Source organism: Poromitra crassiceps (genome assembly GCF_964638095.1).
Source record: "Poromitra crassiceps genome assembly, chromosome: 8".
Classification (NCBI taxonomy): domain Eukaryota; kingdom Metazoa; phylum Chordata; class Actinopteri; order Beryciformes; family Melamphaidae; genus Poromitra; species Poromitra crassiceps.
The window spans coordinates 5,383,597-5,404,425 of record NC_139629.1 but is presented as its reverse complement, the minus strand read 5'-3'; the positions used below and the strand labels follow the sequence as shown (position 1 = coordinate 5,404,425).

Below are 20,829 nucleotides of genomic sequence, written 5' to 3'. Positions count from 1 at the left end.
AAAATAACCTGTGAAAGTTTCAGGTACTTTTGGACCAGCGAAAGATGTTGTATTACCGGTTATTAATGCTGTTATTACTATTACACTATGTTAAAATGTGAATGTTTTTCCTCCCTTGTGAAAATTAGCTTTTTTGGAGATACAAGGTTTCCGCCCGACAGCGACGTAAGTAACTTACTTGGTAAAAGAGGAAGGGAGTAGCTGGTGGGTGCACCTCTTCATACCTTTTTGCGAGTGAAGCCATCTGGATAGTATGGCTTAACCTGAATAAGACCTTGGACAAATAAACAACAAACGAATGTGATATCCTACAATGAAATCCAAGTTAGCTTGCATTACTATCAAGTTTTATTTAGAGGTGCCCAGGGGTTGTAGTGTGACCAGAATCCTACATAATGTGGAAACAGGAAAGAGCAGGAAAGTCATGTGGGCCCAGATTTAAATAAATACAGCAATATTAGATGTTTAACGTATATTTTGTTGTTGTTTTGTTGATACACACCAATTTGGTTTCATAACCTCAGATATTTATGATTATCTCAAACATTGGCAGTGAACGTGTAATCTGAATCAAAGAGAACATCTCCGTGTTTGACTCTAGTCTGTGATTTGGTTTCATGCTGAAGACTTTGACGACTGTTCGATGTGGGGCGTGTGTGACCAGCTGTGTGAGGACCGCGTCGGCACCCACCGCTGCAGCTGTCGAGAGGGCTACGTCTTGGAGCAGCGCAGACACTGCAGAGCCAACGCTTCGTGTGAGCAGCCATTTCTCTCCCCCGTCAAACAGATTGTTTTTCATCACGTTTGAGTGGTTGAATGTGGTGCGGAATGAACCTTTCTTTGTATTTAAATCACATCCAACCAAACGGAGGAGGCCCCCCTTAGCCTAGCCCCCTTTTCCCTGTTTGCCAACCGCTCTGGCTGCCGTGGCGAACGTCTGCGGCTCTTTCTGGTGCATTGTTGCGCACTGAATGTTGTTGTAGTCAGTCCCTTGCCTTTGTGGAAACCTAGAAAGAGTGTTGACTGAGAGACTGACCCCTGTGCCTCTTAGCTTTAGCCCAGTAGCACGGAGAGTGCTTGATGATCATGCCAAACCAAAGTACCTTGGCTTCATGACACCGCTTCATGGCTCTGACTGAACTAACGTGTTACCTTACCTTCTGCAAATTCGCTTAGTTGCGATAGGATCAGTTTCCATCGATGCATCAATTGAGTATAACACAGGTACTGTGTTAGTGCAAAAGTGATTTCTGCACATATTGTTGTCAAGTCAAGTCAAGTTTATTTGTATAGCACATTTCATACACAGAGGCAATTCAAAGTGCTTCACATAAAATGGTTGACAGGAAAAGAAAAGAAAAGAAGAGAGTAAAACGGACATTTAAAAGCATCACAACAAAACTTTAAAAAAAAAGAGTATAAAAAGTGCATTAAGCAACTTCATTAAGCACACAGGAAAATAAACGAAAAGAAGAAAGGAGTTTATCTAGGAGATCATTTGAGGTTAGGAATCTATTGAGTTGTAGGTAAACAACCCTTTCAATTATTTTGGCTATAAAGGGGAGATTAGATATTGGTCTGTAGTTACTGATTACCGATGCATCAAGGCTACGCTTTTTTAGTAGGGGTTTAATAACCAGTTTTCAGGCACTCAGGAAAAGTGCCGGTCACAAGGGATCTATTAACTATTTGCAATAGGTCCGACGACAGACAGTTATAAACGCTTTTAAAAAAGCTTGTTGGAAGGGTATCGAGACAGCACGAAGATGATTTAAGGCCTTGCACAGTTTCCTCTAAGATGTCGTGGTCGATAACGCTGAACTGGGACAAATTTATCGAACTAGGGATCTGCGGGTAGGATGATGTCACAGCATTTCTTGGTGTGTATATATGGTTGGTTGTGGTTGTGTACTTGGTTGTGTATATATACTCGAGTTCTGGTTAGTGGCTGAATTACTCGGATATTATGAATTACTAATGCTGCTTTTTGTCAACGTTTTGTTTCCTCCTGCAGCTGGTGTCCCCGTCTTGGTGTTCTCTAATGGCAGAGACCTGCTGATCGGGGACATCCATGGCAACAACCTGCGCACTTTGGTCCATTCACAGAACAGAGGGGTTGCTGTGGGAGTGGACTTCCACTACCACCTCCATAGGATCTTCTGGACTGATACCATTCAGAATAAGGTTATTTTTTCTTAATCCACTTTCCATATCCAATGTTTTCTTTGACCCACTCCTATATGGATGTGTATTATTTAGGGCATAAGCTCTCCCAAAGGTACTGTTCTACCTGAGCAACAATGAATGGAGAATAGACTAGGCTTATTGTTTGTGGAAATACTTGAGTTGTACAGGAACTGGCCGAGGCAGAATTGTCTGTTATCCTTTAAAATATCAGCACTGTTTGATACTTTAATAAAGGGATAGCTGTTGGCTCCCTACTGGCTGGGTCATAATGAAGGGGAAGTAGACATGGAATGGAATCCAAATGGCCTAATCTTGAAACCTGTCTGATATACTGGTATGATGTTCACATACCAGGGTGCAATTTTTGTAACTCGATCTTGTTCAAAGTAATCGTGCAGTATTTGTTTTCACTGTGGGTCTGTCCAGTTATATGCATTCTTTGGCCAGCTAAAAAAGACTTTGTTCAGTCCCCACGTCTTGGCTTCTCAATGGTTTGAACTGCTGCCACTGGGCCTGAGAAGCTGGGACACATAGCTGGGAGCGGTGGGTATCTGTGTACTGTATATCCACCACCTCCATGGCGGCATGTCAACAGATTGAGAGTAGGGAAAGCGCAAACAGGGCATGTGAATGTAACCAGAAAGGTTCAACTAGCAGGCGATTTCCACATCTTCAGTTTCTCTTTAAACAGGTCACTTGAAAATCCTGCTTTTTAAGACGCGGGGATCCCGTTTCCAAAAGAACCAGAGCTGTAAAGAGCAGTTCTCCCCTCACTAGCTGCATGGTGCCAAGGCTGGAAAGCCAGTGAGAAACCAGTGCCATCTTAGTATCGGTACAGTAGCAGTTTCAGAAAACTGACCCACTGGCACCCAATGGAACCAGACAGACAAAACGGACAAAGAAGCAATTTAAACCTCTCGTCTTCAATAGTCATTTCTTGAGAGAGAGAGAGAAAAGCAAAATATGACATGCAGATCCTATGTCATCTTAATCTTACCTTGTCCTTCCATACCTATGACTGATGCGGACTGCCATTAGTCTTTACATCTCCTTTTTCTTAATATTTTCTCTTTATTTCGATTAGCCTCGATCCCCGAAGGGCTAATCTCCCCTGACAACAATGCTTTCTTTTGTGGGACAGGTGTTTTCTGTGGACATGGATGGCTCCAACATGCAGGTGGTTTTAAATGTATCAGTTGACTACCCTGAGAACTTGGCCGTGGACTGGGTGAACAATAAGCTGTATGTGGTGGAGGCCAGCGTCAACCGGATTGACATGGCGGACTTTGATGGAAGGAACCGGGTCACGCTCATCACCGAGAACCTGGGAAACCCTAGAGGGCTGGCGGTGGACCCCACTGCCGGGTAAGCACATCTCACCGCTCCCATCCGTCCCCGTCCAGCCAGTCCCCAATCCCTGCATACAGTATCTGTGTCGTGCTCCATTGGCAGGGAATAATGGGTGTGTGTGTGTGTGAGATTAGCAGATTGTCCTGGTGGATTAGTGAGGAGCAATGTAAGTGATGACCCTCATTGTAATCCAATAGTATAGTTCACGGAGGGGAGGAGAGCCAGGTGGCTACAGATAAATTGCTCCACGTAAAATGAACATACCGCTTCTTTGGGGGGAAGATTCACCGGCGCCCACCTGGGGTGCATAATGTCATGTTGCGGATGCTGGATTTAATTAAACAGCGGAAAAGCCTCTCATGTTTTATCTTTGGTTGAATACACGAGATGGTATTTCTACATGCCCAGCAGCTGTACATAGCAGTCTTCATGTAATGAGCCCACTGATTGGTTGAAACCTTTGCCACACACACACCCCACCCCACCCCACCCCACCCCACCACCCCTCCCCACCTCCCCACCCTGTCTTTCGCAGGTTTATGTTCTTCTCAGACTGGGAGGCTTTGAATGGACAGCCGGGCCTGGAGCGGGCCTACATGGACGGCTCCAACCGCTACGGGATCATCGGGACCAAACTGGGCTGGCCAGCTGGGATCACGCTGGACATAGAGGCCAAGCGCATCTACTGGGTGGACAGTCGCTATGACTACATAGAAACCGCAACCTACGATGGGCTTCATAGGTAAGCGTGACATATTATTATATTATTGTTATCCTTTCCAAAAGAAAAACACACACACACAATGTGAAATCATTGCTGCTACCACATTAAAGGATAAAGTGCACGACCTACAAGAATGTGTTTGTGAATCCCTGTCCCCGACCTCTTTTTAGAAAAACAGTGGTCCATGGAGGCTCTGTGATCCCACACCCATTTGCCATCTGTCTGTTTGAGCACAACGTCTATTTCACTGACTGGACCAAGATGGCCGTGATGAAAGCCAACAAGTTCACTGACACCAATCCTCAAGTGGTTTACGCGACACCTCAGACCCCACACGGCGTGGCAGTGATACATCAGCTGAGACAGCCATATGGTGAGCCCCTAACCGGGGAAAGCCATAGAGATAGTCCTGATGTCCTGATGCAGCTATCTCGACTGCACTACTCCCTACCGTTTTGCAACGTTTTTCTGTCATAAAATTGCTACGTGCTTTCGGACAAAGCGCTACGGATAGATTTTCCTGCATAAATTCATAATCCCATGATTCACCTCATCTTAGTTGGCCAGTGATTGGGATCGTGTTGCTCTCCTTGTCTCTAGTTCCAAACCCTTGTGGTGCAGACCAGGGTGGCTGTGAGCACATCTGCGTTCTGAGTCACAGGAGTGACAACGGAGGACTGGGGTACCGCTGCAAATGTCGCATGGGCTACGACCTGCATACTGATGGCAAGAGATGTGTGGGTAAGAGAATCAAAATGGCAGCAATTAGTTACTTAAATAGGACTAAAAAAAAAAACGGGTCCTGGTTTATTTTCCTTCGCATGGATTAGCTCAAACTGACCTGTACAATGTTTTCATCTTGTTTTACCTCATATTATGGTCTCCAGACTCTCCACATGTGGCTGAAAAGTTCTGGCATGAAATGTTATCTTCTGCTTCTGGTCGTGTGTTTTCCCTCTCCAGCTGTGAGGCACTTCCTGCTGTTCTCGAGCCAGCTGGCTGTCAGAGGGATCCCCTTCAACCTGTCCTCTCAGGAGGACATCATCCTGCCCGTCACTGGAACACCCTCCTACTTTGTCGGCGTGGATTTCAGCGCCGAGGACGACGCCATCTTCTTCTCGGACACGGCCAAGGACATCATCTATAAGCAGAAAGTGGATGGGACTGGTGAGAATCTTGGGCATTGATTTGGTTGAAGTGCTCAGTGTCTGGTAGAGTTAAAAGGAGGAACTGAAATATGTCATGACATCCAGGTAATAGAAGTTTTAAAAATAAATTATTTTTTTAAAAACACTGGACTAAAAAAAACGATATAAAACAAGACTTTTCGGTGTTCATCCAAACACCATCATCATGGATTCATTTGACAGAGTTACCTCCTGCTGCATTTACAACTGATGCTGGTGTTTGGATGAACACTGAAATGTCTTGTTTTATATATGTTTTGTTTTGTCCAGTGTTTTTAAAAATAAATAGAGGAACTGAAATGTTAGGCTAAACTGTTTGGACTTCCCAATTACATTTGCTGTGGCTATCACTATTGAATGTGTTTGCAGTGTTTTCTACCATGTTTACATCCTTGGATAATATGCTTCCCAGCAGAGAGCTCTACCATGTGATCCAGGCAGGCTTACACAGGGAGTTAGGGGAGTGCCTGGCTGACGGGGCTGACTGGTACTATGGGGGAGGGAGTGGACAGGAGTACAGAACATAGACCACATCATCAACTTAACAGTAACAGCTAGGATTGATCATCTAACCTACCTCCTAAATAGTGCTGTGGAGGTAGCTACTAATGTGATCCTCTGTGAACAATCGCCAACATCACTGCTCTGAATGGTCATGTTGTTTTTGGGACTGCTCTAGTTTTTCTCCTGTCTCCGGCCACATGGGGAAAACGCAAGCTGACAGTCTATTTATTTAAATGTGTTCCTCCTTTCATGTCTGAGTTAACCGGCAGGCCCTGACTGCTTTGATCCGTGCAGGCAGGGAGGTGCTGGCAGCCAATAGGGTGGATGGCGTGGAGGACCTGGCTTATGACTGGATTTCAAAGAACCTCTACTGGACTGACCCACGCTACAGGAGCATATCCGTCATGAAGCTAGCCGATAAGTCCAGGAGAGCGATCGTACGCAACCTCAACAACCCCAGGTCCATTGTGGTGCATCCAATCATTGGGTAAATCAAAATAAAACCTGAGAATTATTATTATTATTGTTGCCAGGAGGAGAAGTCTCTTTTTGCTCCCCCCACCCCGCCCCCCCTCACAGGGAGGTCAGAGTCTGAAGCTGATAGGGATTCAGTGTTTCCCCCTCTGGGCCACGTCAGCAGACCGGGTGCCTGCTGTCACAGGGGCTTGAACCCAGGCCATCTGCTCGTGTAGGATGGACTTCCTACTCACTAATGGCACCCTGCTGCTGCCCCGATCTTGCTGGATGATAGCTCTTTTAGACCAGTCCCACCTGATGTGTACTGAAATTGTATCATTTACATTTTCAAATGTATAACTGATTATTCATTCATTAATGATGATAACTTATAACATTTAAAACATCTTATAAACCAAAAGAATGGGGACGTAGACATGAAGATTAGAATAATTGCTTAGTACTCGTGAAGTATCTCTGATAGCACATGTCATGATATGTAGTATGTGAACTTGTTTACCGGTAATTGTAGAGTGTAGCTAATTCTAGGATTTGTAGCTGAGATGCATTTGCTTTGTAGGACATGGAAGCTTAACCAGACTGACTATGCATGTCTAGTTACACACCTTAAATAACACAAGAGGTACCCAACCATTCATCAAATGTTCTCAAATTAAGCCCCCACCTGATAAAAGGAGCCGTTATTTAGAACAAGCGGTTATTTCCCATAACCTCAAAGTCATAAGGCCTGTGTCTAATAGCCCAGATTAGTTCAGTGTGAAGGCTGGTATTGTAGTCGACACTAAGAAGAAAAGAAAGAAAAGCTCTACAATATTGGAGGTTCTCAAATATAAAACGTAAATATTCCTCAGAAAGTATTTTGTCACACACACACTAGATTTTCTTTTCAAGAGGCGCTAGAATATTTGAGATATTGAGTCATGTCGTGTCTGTTCCTTTGCAGGTATATCTTTTGGACTGACTGGTACCGCCCAGCGAAGATCATGAGGGCTTGGTGTGACGGGTCACATGCCCTGTCTATTGTAAACACGACTCTTGGCTGGCCAAACGGACTGGCTATTGACTGGAGGTGAGCCAAAGGTCCTAGAGCCACACGACCCAAAGCAATCCTCCCACTATACACAATACACAATACACCATTCTTCCTTCTTCAGCAATACTGAGTGGGGAAGAAAAAAAAACATTTAATTCAGAAGATGTTCAGAGGCTTAAGGATTGACCTAGTTTTTTCATAGTTTTATACCCAAAACTGAGTGATGATGGAGGTTGTGTGTGTTGAGGAGTATATACAGTATGTGATGATGACATGAATTGCTTATTCACCTATCCAAGATGTCATTAAGCCTATAATAGCAGCGATCATTTCAAATCATTCCCCTGCCAGTATTTGTGTGACTGTGTTTATTTTAAACTCTCGGCTCTGTGTTTTGATCTCCGCCCAGCTCTATGCGTCTGTATTGGGTGGATGCCTTCTTTGATAAAATCGAGCACTGCACTTTTGATGGACGCAACAGGCTTTCTCTGGACCGCATCACACAGATCTCCCATCCATTTGGTCTCACCATTTTTGAAGGTAATTTGTTTGGGAATTTTTGTTTCATCGTTTTATTTAGGGAGCTGGACAAAATGTTATCTTTTTTTAATGCGCTTCTACCATGTGTACCATTTGCCATGGTCTGCTTTAACGATGATCCTGTCAACCATAGTGGTACCCTGGTGTTTCCATGCTATATCCAGGCTATGCATATTTCACTGACTGGCGCCTGGGTGGCATTGTACGTGTGCGCAAGACCGATGGTGGAGAGCTGGTCATCATCAGGAGAGGAATCAGCCACATCATGCACGTCAAGTCTTTCAACTCCAACGTTCAGATTGGTGGGTAGCAACATTCACTCTCCTCACTCCACTATCCAGAACCAACTTTTCAGGTTCCGAACCAATTCTTTTTTCAGTCTGAACGCGCTGGCCGGTTTAAATTTGGGTTCGGGAAACCGGAACCGGCACGGAGCCCTGCCCGTGTGAAAGCCCTAACATACTCCCGCTCCCCCTCTCAGGTTCCAACCTCTGCAACAGGCAAGCAAACCCGAATGGAGACTGCAGCCACTTCTGCTTCCCGGCCCCAGACTCGCAGAGGGTGTGTGGCTGCCCGTATGGCATGAAGCTGTCGCCCAACCAGCAGATCTGCGTGGAGGACCCGTCCAACGAGCCGCCCACCCTGCAGTGCGGAGCCAACTCCTTCTCCTGTGGCAACGGCAAATGTGTCCCCAGCAGCTACAGATGCGATGGTGTCGATGATTGCCATGACAACAGCGATGAAGTCAATTGTGGAATTAACAGTAATGCACTTTGTTTTGGTTGATTAGACTGGCTAGACGTGACCCCAGTGGGAAGCAATTTCATGCCACCAGGGAAATTAATTCAATAGAGAGGCAAAGTGAACGTCACTTCCTGCTTCAGCACTGTACCAGAGATTTTCTTCCGCAATTTATTTTCCCATAGACATTTCGTAAAATGCTTATAAAAAGAGTTTTACTTGGTCAAACCAAACGGTTCAACTATATTTAGAATCGGGAGAGACCATAGAACATTTCACTCAGACCAACACTTTAAAAAACATCTAAAAAAATATTTTCTTTAAACACGATTTTTTTTAACGTTTTGTCCCAGTGAAATGTTATGCGATCTCTCCTGTTTCTAAATATATATGTACCGTTTGGTTTGAACAAGTAAAACTATTTTTATACGCATTTTACGAAATGTCTATGGGAAAATAAATGGCGGATGAAAATCTCTGGTACAGTGCTGAAGCAGGAAGTGACGCTCACTTTGGCTCTCTATACAATACAACAATACTGGAATGATTCATCAAGGAGCTCATTTTCACTTTTTTCCCCCCCTTCCTCAGACTCCACCTGCTCCCCCTCTGCGTTCACCTGTGCCAATCAACACTGTGTGCCTGTAAGATGGCGCTGCGACGGACACAACGACTGCTTCGATGGTAGTGATGAGCAGAACTGCCCTACCCAGATGCCTGGCACGTGTGCTGCCAGTCAGTTCACCTGTGCCAACCACCGCTGCATCCCAAACACCTGGCGGTGCGACACGGACAACGACTGCGGGGACAGTTCAGACGAAGCGGACTGCCGTGAGTATCTGTGTAAAGGCTGGACAACTTAAAGGGGCACTTCACCCAAAAACAATGCTGATCTATTTTGCACATGATCTCACACATATCTGAAAACTGTCAAGAGTTTTGCAGAGACATTCATTTGGCTTGACGGTTTTTGAGAGTTGACTTGAGTTAAGTTTGGACTAGTAATGTAATCCAAAGACACTGAATCATTTGAGTGCGTTTACATGCACACAATAAACGGATAACTGAGGATAATCAGGTAACAATAATCTGATTTCCACGTTTACATGTACTTAGTAAATAGCGGGAACTCACCTCAAAGTGTGTGAGTGGAAATAGACGGTAATGAATAAACCTGATGACTCAGCAGAAACCTATAGGTGTGTTTATTGGTTTTCTCATAAACTGATAACAGCCTTTATCCGGTAAGGGATGCTGTTTACATGACACTTGAATAATCAGGTAACTCTGGAAATCCGCTAATAAACAGTTTATTAGTGTGCACGTAAACACACTGATGTGGTGTATTAATTACAAGTCTTCTGATGACATCACCAGACACAGTGACCGTTAATCAGCATAAGGGAGACAGTCATACTGTAGAAACCCTTGTTGTACTCTTTTCAATGAGCCCGTATTTCTGACAGCATGTGTTTTTGTTTTGACAGATCTAGCGAGCACATGTCATCCAGGCCAGTTTAAGTGTCCGGACCACCGCTGTATCGACCCCAACTATGTCTGCGACGGCGACAGGGACTGTGCGGACGGGGCTGACGAGCAGGGCTGCAGTGAGTGTCACGCCGTGCTGCACTTCCTTTGATACACATAGTTTTTGGTCCTGTCTGGTGTGGTCACAACAGGTCACCTCATTCACTCAAGTGTGTTTTTGATCAAAACCTGAGTGCAGATGGAGTCCGTCGATTTTGGGTTCATGTTCTACATGTCCAAAAATCTATATTCATAAAGCTAGTAAGATCTGGATGGAATCACTGCTTAGGCCTTTTTGAATCAGATTTGATGACTATGTAAACATCACCATGACACTCTGTCTTTGCCAGGAAATAGACTCGGAAAATGATATACCGGTAGGTCAATTTGCATGTACAGTGACATTTAACAAGCATTTGCTAAGCCTCTTATGTCATTGATCTTATCACCTGTGTTGCACAGTTGATTTCTCTATACATAATATATACTGCAGACGTATAGAATCTTCACTTTAACATACTCAACTGGATTTCTTTCAGTCTACAACTGCACCGGGAACGAGTTCAAGTGTGCAAACGGTCATCAGTGTGTCAACTCGTTCTACCGATGTGACGGAGTGTTCGACTGCAACGACCGCTCAGACGAGCGAGGCTGTCGTAAGTACTTCGGTCACAGCAGGTTATATCACGTTCCTCATAATAATGTACAAAAGCTGTTAACAAGGTTGTTTCTTTAACAACATTTTAACAGCATTTTTCTTTTTCTTTTCTTGTGTACAATTTTTCACATTTTAGAATAATAGTAAAGACGTCAGAACTACAGTATGAAATAACACAGATGGAATTATGCCGTGACAAATCAAAACCTAGTCTCGCAGTAGCCAGCCGTAGAGGGTCGGACCACGTGAGGCTACCCTTTACCTGGATGGAAAGGCAAAGACTTTGGAAATAAATTCATACATAAGGCATCAACGTCACTATATTTAGATTTCATTTCATTTATCATTTATTTGGTTAGGGAGAGATACACAAACAACATTTATCACAACATTTGTAGCCTAAGCTAATTTGCAATGTCCATCCCTAGATGTTATTAGATAGATAGACTAGATATGTACATTCAGTCATGTGTGTCTGAACGTTTGACTGTACATCAATTATTTTTGGGCTTTTGCCAATGATGTTCCTTGTGCTCCTCCCTAATGTGTTCCCAGCGACCAGGCCCCCGGGGATGTGCCACCACGAGACTGAGTTCCAGTGCCAGTCAGACGGCAGCTGCGTGCCGTCCACCTGGGAGTGCGACGGCCACCCGGACTGCGAGGACGGCTCGGACGAGCACCACGCCTGCCCGCCTCGCACCTGCCCCTCCTCGCTCTTCCGCTGCGACAACGGAAACTGCGTGTTCCGCGGCTGGCTCTGCGACGGCGACAACGACTGCCGGGACATGAGCGACGAGCGAGGCTGCCCCGAGCCGCCGTTCCGATGCCCCGGCTGGCAGTGGCAGTGCCCGGGCCACAGCGTGTGCGTCAACCTCAGCAGAGTGTGCGACAACACTCCCGACTGCCCCAACGGCGCTGACGAGTCTCCGCTGTGCAGTAAGTGTCTCCTCTTCTGCTCCTTCTCCGCCCCTCAGTCACCCCGCTGACACATGGAATACGTTCCTTCTCTATCTATCACAATGACCCGATTGTTTTATTATATTGGCAAGTTTGCTGGTATCTCCTGAAAATTCCAATTCAATTTTCACATCACGTGAAACAAACACATGATTCAACTGCCGATAGATTTATTTTCCTGTTTCGTAAATGTGATTTGACCAGTATTTTGTAAACAGCATGTGCTCATTTCACAAATAAGTTGATGTCCAATGTTTGCTGTTTTGTCTTTGTATTCTTGTGTTCAAATCATGCATGTGTGTGATTTGACCTGTGCATTAACCTAAAAATGATCTGTGATCTTCCTTTCTTGCCTTTCTCACTACTTTCAGATGAGCCTTTGCCAGGTAGGAACAAACCCTCAATCACTGGTAGAGCTGCTGCATGTAGGCTTGATTCATTCCAACAGCAGCCAGCATCGCTGTTTAACCATTTTAATGTTCGTAGATTTGTTTCAAAGCACGATCAAAAGAAAATTCTTGTTGTCTGTAGATGTATGGTAAACATTTAATAGTTCTGGCTCAGAGTAGAAATTCTAAAGATACTCGCTGAAGTAGTTGGTGCTTTGACGTTCAGCATTCACAATAACAATTATCTATAAGCCGTCGTCTCTGTTTATTCCTGTACATTTTTTTTTATAGTTTAATGTATTTATCATTTATTCAAATACTTGTGCCAGAAAAAGTTGAATTATCTTCCATTCCTAAAGTGCTCTTTCCCTGCTCCCACCCCAGATCAGGAGAGCTGTTCGGACAACAACGCTGGCTGCACTCACGGCTGTATCCAGGGGCCGTTTGGAGCCCAGTGCACCTGCCCTCTGGGTTATCAGCTGAGCAACGACTCCAAGACCTGCGAGGACGTAGATGAGTGTCACCCGCCTGGCCTGTGCAGCCAGCACTGCTTCAACGAGAGAGGCTCCTTCCGCTGCCACTGCATGGACAGTTACACTCTCGAAGCCGACCAGCGCACCTGCAAGGCCTCAGGTGAGGAGGGACCAGGCTAAAACCTGCTGTATGACTGAGGAGGGATCAGGCTAAAACCTGCTGTATAGAGACACTGTGGAGTGTGTCATCATTCAGAAACCACGCCCAAAACGGGGGGAAACAAACCCCCCCCAATCCTGGCCTTCTCCTATGTCGCGTGCATGGTCGTGTGTTGCACACAAAGATCATATATATACGGAGGATGAACACTCCAACTTACTTCCTTGACAGCTAGATCCACATTTTTCTTCTCGCCAATTCCCAATGGCTTCCTTGTTTTGCTCGGGAGTACAAAAAAACTTTAATTGGCGATTTGTTTTGTGCGCAGCCCCACCACACAACAGCTTTACATACCATCATATACAGTACTACATACATACTGTACATACTACTATATACCCATCATCATATGCTGTACATCCTATAGACCAGTGATACTCAACTTGAGGGTATCCCTGCTATAGACTGTATTCAATTCAACAACATAAACATCCTAAATTGAATCCCAGCTCACTTCCTGTTGCAGTGTGTGCTAGTACAATAGGATAGGACTGCTAGGACAGGACTGATAGTTCCGTCAAAACAGTCTATACTAGGTCATACCGTACTTCATATACATTGTTTTTTACTACATCATATGATAGTATATCAGAGTATATGATGTATAGTATTACACATCATACTATACATATACCACACTACACAGAAACACACTTAGAGTCTTCATTTCACCTGACCTGCATGTCTTTTGGACTTCGCACCGCTAGTACTTTTACTAGTACTCGTTTATTACATCGTAGTTTGCACTCCGTTTGGTTCATAATCCAGTAAAATTGGCATATTATTAGCAATCATGGACATAAGCCCATTCCCCCCAGGAGACAGCGATGTGCTCGTCACAGTGATTGGCCCGTAGGGAGCAGAGTTTTGTTGGGGCTGTTGGACAGGTATGATGAGCCATGAGCCGGGGCCCCCAGACTGCGAGACTCTCTCCGTTCTCTCTCTCCGCACGCTGCTCTGATTTCCTTAGATAAGACAAATAACACAGTGTCACTCACTGGCCCTCCATGGTGTAATTAGGTCTTAATCACTAACAAAGGGGCTGCTTATGGGGAGCGTGGCTGACATGAGCCCTTCTGCCACACAGATAGCCCGCTGGAAGGCTTTGTAATACAAGAGGCCATTATTTGGATGAAAGTGCATTCCTCAATCATTTGCTATTTGAGTAGGCTCTGTTTATCTGTCCAGTTCTGGAAGACATGCGAACGCCGATGAGATCTCTCATTAAATCGAGAAGGAGAAAATAGGTGATGGGGTGATGGTGGTGTCTGTTCACAGATTCCCGAGAGGCCTTCTTGTTAGTGGCGAGTCGAAATCAGATCGTGCGGGATGACATAAGCACTCAGCCCAACGTGGTCCGCTCGCTGGTTCGGGACGGACGCAACATCGTGGCCCTGGACTTTGACTCGGCCACTGACCGCGTGTACTGGTCCGACACCAGCCAGGACAGAATCTGGAGCGCTCACAAGAACGGCAGTGATAGGACTGTGGTGAGTACAGTTCGCTTTGTCAGGTGTCATCGTCACAGAGATGTTGCCCTGAAAAGTGAGCTTGTACATTTACGTTTGATTCCTAGCTTCACATGCACTAACATAATCTACTCAATTGCTCTCATCGGTGATGTACCTGAAATGTGTTTGAACGAAGAATATGTCTCTCATGGACAGATATTTGATAGTGGAGTGACGGTGACAGAGAGCCTTGCTGTGGACTGGGTGGGCAGGAATCTGTACTGGACCGACTATGTCCTGGAGACGATTGAAGTGTCCAAACTGGACGGCACCCATCGGACTGTGTTGGTCAGTGAAAATGTCACCAACCCTCGAGCCCTGGTGCTGGACCCGAGGGACAGGTCAGTGACATACAGTACTGTACAGTGCGACCAGTGTGTAGATAAATACGAGTGATAGATGCTTTTGAAGCAGTTGATGTTAAAGTCCCTGGAAACCCCAAATAAATATGCATTTTTGAGTTCATCATACCACAGGATCCTATGTTAATATGAAGAGCATTTTGTTTTTCGCAGCGCACACCTGATGTTCTGGACCGACTGGGGGAGAAACCCTCGCATTGAGAGGGCCAGTATGGATGGGCAGTTGAGGACCACCATCATAAGCAACAAACTCTACTGGCCCAATGGTCTCACCATAGACTATCCCAACAGTCTGCTGTACTTTGCCGATGCCTACCTGGACTTCATTGACTACTGCGATTATAACGGCAACAACAGGAAGCAGGTTCTGGCCAGTGACCTGGTGAGTGCACGACATCGGTTCACTTTTCAGAATGACCTCTACACATATCATAGATGTGAATGAGTGCATATTCTCGTCTCAAACGGAACCCCTTTGTGTTGAATAGTATGAGTAAGACACACTTTTTTTCTTTTTGCTGCTCTCTTATAAAAAGGTACTGCAACATCCCCACGCAATTACCATTTTTGAGGATTTTGTGTATTGGACCGACAGATACATCAACCGTGTGATCCGAGCCCATAAGTGGCATGGGGGGAACCAGACAGTGATGCTGTACAACCTCCCTCAGCCCATGGGCCTGGTGGCAGTGCACCCAGCCCGGCAGCCAGCAGGTATGACAAAGATAATGAACATAAACGAAGCCATCGTCATTATTTGATTCCAGTTGTTTCAGTCAGGCACAGCTGGCCATCATGTAAGCCAGCTAACTGTACATATTTGACCTGGTAATTTAGGCATTTTAATCATTTAGCTCCAATGGTGGTTCCATTGTATTTGAAATACTCTGGTTTGTGTTTTTTGTACGCATGTTTCCATCCACACTTATGCATGTGTGATTTGACCATTTGTAGGTGAAAACCACTGCTTGCGGAGCCCCTGTACCCATATCTGTCTGCTTTCGGCTGTGGGACCCAGGTTTTACTCGTGTGCCTGCCCCTCAGGCTGGACGCTGGCAGCCGACCAAATCACCTGCGCCAGAGGTATGCATCCCGCCAAACGGAGGAAAACACTCATCACTCGGTTTGATGAAAAAGGAAGTGAGGTCAGATGCAGCTGATAGGTTCATGTATTCTTAATCATTTTTCTCAGCAGTGCTTATCGTTGTACTGTAATGCGGTAAACCCGCTAATTCCACGGTGCTGGTTCTTGTGTGCTTTTTGTGTGCTGCCATCTCAATCTCAATACTAGTAAGAGGAGAAATCTTTGAAAATGAATAGGTTAGATTAATCCAGGGATCTTGTCAACAGTCTCCCATTTAGATTCTGTTGTAAAATCCTGTTCCAGTCGTAAATATTAAGAATCATAAAAGCGTGTCTGTCATGGTCTCGAGGAGACAATGGACCTTTAATTCAAAGTCCAGTGAGTCCCCTTTAGGTCAACAGCTTAACTAATCTCAGGTTTCAGCCCATTCAAGCCAAGCAGAACACATTCTCCCCCCCCCCGAGGCCAACGATTATCCAAGAATGAAAATGCCCCACAAGCATTCATTGATTCTAATCTGTGATGACAAAGCAAATCAGATAGTGGAACAAACTTTCACCAGTCAATCCTCTTTCTAGATAAAGGTCTGCTTTCCTGGATTGAGCAGACTAGAGAATCCCTCATTTGCAACTGACACCGTACACTCACAGTGACTTTCCGTTCTGGACTACTGCAGGCTAAATCCACTTTCAACAAGCTTTCATAACTCTGTTTCAAAAGGAGCCAGTTTGTGATCAGCTGTGTCTGTTTTTAAAGTATCAAATGATTCAGAGCTTTGAGTCACGTACAAATCCTAGTGTTTAAAAATTATGTACGCACAGTGTGTCCCAAAGTTATGAGAATGACATTTTTGTTTTGTTATTTCATCATGAGAACAGCAGTTTATTAGTCATTGCTTATTGAATGTCTCTCTCTCTCTCTCTCTCTCTCTCTCTCTCTCTCTCTCTCTCTCTCTCTCTCTCTCTCTTTTTGTTTAAGTTGAGGACCCTTTCCTGGTGGTTGTGAGGGACAGTATCATCTATGGCATCTCCCTAAACCCAGATGACAAGAGTAACGATGCTATGGTCCCTGTTGCTGGACTGCAGAACGGCTATGATGTTGACTTTGATGACAGTGAACAGAGCATCTACTGGGTGGAGCACCCGGTGAGTCTAACCACTGTCCATAGACATCTGGAGAGTCTTTCTTCATTCTGAATCGGAATGCTTTGATCAACATACTTCGGTAAATTTACAGGAATTTGTTTGGGTGCTGTTGAAGCAGAGAAATATTAACAACTTGCAGAATACAGCAGGTGATTGTACAGTACAGTGCAATGTACACTGTACATACAAAATTCAATTAAAAATGTGTTCTGTACAGTAAGGGAAACTTGGTTTGTAGACACGGTTCACAATGAGAATACACAATAACACATTACTAGTAAAAACACAATAAACTCTAATTAGATAGAGTTGAATGATAGGAAAATGGACTTTCCACCCATAACTTTCAACACAATAACTGAGATTGTCCTGCCTTCCTCTGTCCCGCAGGGTGAGATCCACAGGGTAAAGTCAGACGGTACCAACAGGACAGAGTTTGCCCCTGCAGCCATCCTGGGCTCCCCCGTAGGCCTGGCCCTGGACTGGATAACACAGAACCTGTACTACACCAACCCAGCGTCCCAGTCTATCGAGGTGAGAGACATATTGTTTTCTCCTGTTGTTGTCGTACCTTTTCTTTGTGCTGTTATTCCTGGCTTGGCAGGGCATGATCACTGAATCTATTTCTAAGATCAGGGCATGATCACTGAATCTATTTCTAAGATCAGGGCATGATCACTGAATCTATTTCTAAGATCAGGACATGATCACTGAATCTATTTCTAAGATCAGGGCATGATCACTGAATCTATTTCTAAGATCAGGGCATGATCACTGAATCTATTTCTAAGATCAGGGCATGATCACTGAATCTATTTCTAAGATCAGGGCATGATCACTGAATCTATTTCTAAGATCAGGGCATGATCACTGAATCTATTTCTAAGATCAGGGCATGATCACTGAATCTATTTCTAAGATCGTATCAGGAGAGAAGTAAGCAATAATTGCGCCGGAGTTGTCAAATCCAGCTCTCCTCGTTTGTGCGTGTGCTTGGCCAGGTTCTGAAGCTGAGAGGGGAGGTGCAGTACCGGAAGACTCTAATCACAAATAACGGCTCCCCAACTGGCGCTGGCACTCCTGTTGGCATCGCAGTGGACCCAGCACGTGGGTAAGCCCCATTTAACACAGCGCTGGCACGGCCACTCAGGCCCACAGCTACTGAGCCCTATCAGCCCTCCTCAGCGCCATCTGCTCTGCCTCCAGGGAGAGCTCAACCAGTGTTACTGAACACCGCTCCACACACTCCAACTCCAACCACTTACGACGACGACGACGACGCACAGTCAGGAACACGTTTGCACGCCATCCCTCGTCACCGTCACCTTTTTCCCGTTTGGCTGTTGTCGTATGAAAACTTTGTGATTGCAATTTTGGTGTCATGCATGGGTGTCATTTACATTGGGGACCTCAGGGACATTTTTCAAATAGCCAATTTTGTCCCCATCACTTTTTAAAAGCATCATTTGTTAAAAAATGTTCTGGAAAAATAGCTTGCACCAAGAAATGTCAACGAACAAATGAGAACTCATTGAGAATGCATGATGCATTCTGCGTTTTTATTTATGAGTATTTTCACATTGTCGAATTTTTCCCCTCGCCATAATTATCCACTATACTGTACCATTACATTGCCTACAATCTCACATGAAGGGTGTTATAATCTCCCATCTGAAATAAATGAAGCCTATTGATTGTCTTCTGCTTCTGCTGCACAGGCAGAGGTGTGAGATGCATGTCACACTGTGCACACTGAGTGTTAAACGGTGCACGCGGTAATCTGTAAAAAACAGTGTTATCTCACCTCAATGGTGAGGTTAGAGCACAGTGTTGACTCATTCTAGGTGACAACTCAAACACCCACCATGTTGTTTGACCTTGATGTGTTGAAGGCATATTGAAAATAACCATATTGAAAATGTTTTTGTTTTGTTTTGTTGTTTTCATTTCAGCCCTTATGTCCCCACCACTTTTCAACACAAAGTGACACACTTTTATCATATCGACATTTTTATCATATTGATGATGATTCTTCTTCTTCTTCTTCTTCTTCTTCTTCTTCTTCTTCTTCTTCTTCTTCTTCTTCTTCTTCTTCTTCTTCTTCTTCTTCTTCTTCTTCTTCTTCTTCTTCTTCTTCAGTAAACTGTACTGGACAGACCAGGGCACAGAGAGTGGCATCCCTGCCAAGGTGGCATCTGCAGACATGGACGGTTCAAACCCTGTCACCCTCTTCACCAACAACCTGGACCACATTGAGTTTCTCACTGTGGACCTCCAAGAGAACAAGCTGTACTGGGCTGTTACAGGCACCGGCATGGTGGGTGATACACCTTCATGTTAACTGCTTGTGTAATCGTACAGCAAATCCAATACTGCGTTACATGACCTCCACAGATTGAGCGCGGGGATCCAGATGGGAGCAACCGCATCACCGTCGTGACGGGCCTGTCTCACCCCTGGGGTGTGGCCGTCCATGACAGCTACCTCTACTTCACTGACCGTGACTTCGAGGTCATCGAGCGCGTGGACAAAGCTACCGGCGCCAACAGGGTTGTGCTGCGAGACAATGTGTCCGGACTCAGAGTTGTCAAGGTGCACCATAGAGAGAGTGAGTATTGCAGGGAGACAGAACCAAGAAAAGGAGACAGTCTGGGCCGGGTAGTGTCGAGGTAAAACCAGCGGTACTGGTCACTCAGACACAATTGGCCGTGTCTGCGGGTGGGAAGCCAGTGGGGTATGAGTCCTGGTCACTGCACTAGCACCTCCTCTGGTCGGTCGGGGAGATCTGGTTGGGGGGGAGGGGAACTGGGGGGAATAGCGTGAACCTCCCACGCGCAACGTCGTCCCGGTGAAACCCCTCGCTGTCAGGTGAGAAAGAAGTGGCTGGCGACTGCACATGTATCGGACGAAGCATGTGCTAGTCTACGGCTCTCCCCAGATCGGCAGAGGGGGTGGAGCAACGACCGGGACAGCAGGGGGAATTGGCCAAGTACAACTGGGGAGAAAATGGGAGAAATCAAAAGAAAAGCAGACCTCCTCCACTATTGTTTCTTTTGCTTTGTGATTCATTTGACGGTCTGCTGCTATGGCTGACTACCATGTGTCACACTGTGTTCTCTCCACAACCTCAGCCTCTGCAGGTACCTCCAACGGCTGCAGTAACAACATGGGTGCGTGTGAGCAGCTCTGCCTGCCTCGGCCCGGGGGTCTGTACAGCTGCGCGTGCGCCACAGGCTTTAAGGTCAACGCCGACAACAGGACGTGCGCTCCTTACCAGTCCTATGTGGTCATCTCCACTCTGTCTGCTATCAAAGGCTTCAGTCTGGAAGGAGCAGACCACTCCGAGGCCATGGTGCCTGTGGCTGGGAGAGGTGGGCGCTTCTCACATAAGAGACTGTTGCTCTTACACGAGGAAAGGATATGAACATGGTCACATGCAGTGACTTTAATTTATGTTGTTGTTGTTGTTGTTTTTCCCCTTAACGAGCCGATCCATTTATAACTTTACATGAGTCTGATATTTCTATTTCTATGTATACTATGAATTTATGTCAGCTCAAAGTCTATGTCAGTCTAAAAGTTGAGTCAAATCTATTCCACAAATAAAAAGGTGGGCAAAATGAGTTTAGCTGGAATAACAGACTTAATAACTGACTTAATAACATAACTGACTCACTAACTGATTGACAGACGGATCAACTTTAACGCTGTGACTTTGGCTCATAATGTGCTTATTATGTTGACGTCTCACAGTATGACC

At 45.3% G+C, this 20,829-nt stretch overlaps 1 protein-coding gene across 3 annotated transcripts in view; it reads left to right on the top strand.

The window, feature by feature from the left end:
* lrp2a (low density lipoprotein receptor-related protein 2a) overlaps positions 1-20,829 on the top strand; it is a gene marked incomplete at both ends in the record, with an annotated part of 70,478 nt that overhangs the window by 13,228 nt on the left and 36,421 nt on the right. For all 3 annotated transcript variants that reach the window (XM_083641975.1, XM_083641973.1, XM_083641974.1), the window contains 29 exons: positions 627-755; positions 2,015-2,184; positions 3,329-3,552; positions 4,073-4,279; positions 4,432-4,634; positions 4,862-5,002; positions 5,225-5,428; positions 6,247-6,439; positions 7,373-7,498; positions 7,872-8,002; positions 8,167-8,304; positions 8,484-8,765; positions 9,335-9,574; positions 10,231-10,350; positions 10,810-10,926; positions 11,484-11,864; positions 12,257-12,271; positions 12,659-12,907; positions 14,246-14,457; positions 14,635-14,819; positions 14,994-15,222; positions 15,377-15,554; positions 15,795-15,923; positions 16,903-17,069; positions 17,460-17,603; positions 18,071-18,180; positions 19,209-19,386; positions 19,464-19,677; positions 20,201-20,440. In XM_083641975.1, the coding sequence (XP_083498101.1) occupies positions 627-755; positions 2,015-2,184; positions 3,329-3,552; positions 4,073-4,279; positions 4,432-4,634; positions 4,862-5,002; positions 5,225-5,428; positions 6,247-6,439; positions 7,373-7,498; positions 7,872-8,002; positions 8,167-8,304; positions 8,484-8,765; positions 9,335-9,574; positions 10,231-10,350; positions 10,810-10,926; positions 11,484-11,864; positions 12,257-12,271; positions 12,659-12,907; positions 14,246-14,457; positions 14,635-14,819; positions 14,994-15,222; positions 15,377-15,554; positions 15,795-15,923; positions 16,903-17,069; positions 17,460-17,603; positions 18,071-18,180; positions 19,209-19,386; positions 19,464-19,677; positions 20,201-20,440 (5,256 nt within the window). The remainder of the gene's footprint in view (positions 1-626; positions 756-2,014; positions 2,185-3,328; positions 3,553-4,072; positions 4,280-4,431; positions 4,635-4,861; positions 5,003-5,224; positions 5,429-6,246; positions 6,440-7,372; positions 7,499-7,871; positions 8,003-8,166; positions 8,305-8,483; positions 8,766-9,334; positions 9,575-10,230; positions 10,351-10,809; positions 10,927-11,483; positions 11,865-12,256; positions 12,272-12,658; positions 12,908-14,245; positions 14,458-14,634; positions 14,820-14,993; positions 15,223-15,376; positions 15,555-15,794; positions 15,924-16,902; positions 17,070-17,459; positions 17,604-18,070; positions 18,181-19,208; positions 19,387-19,463; positions 19,678-20,200; positions 20,441-20,829) is intronic.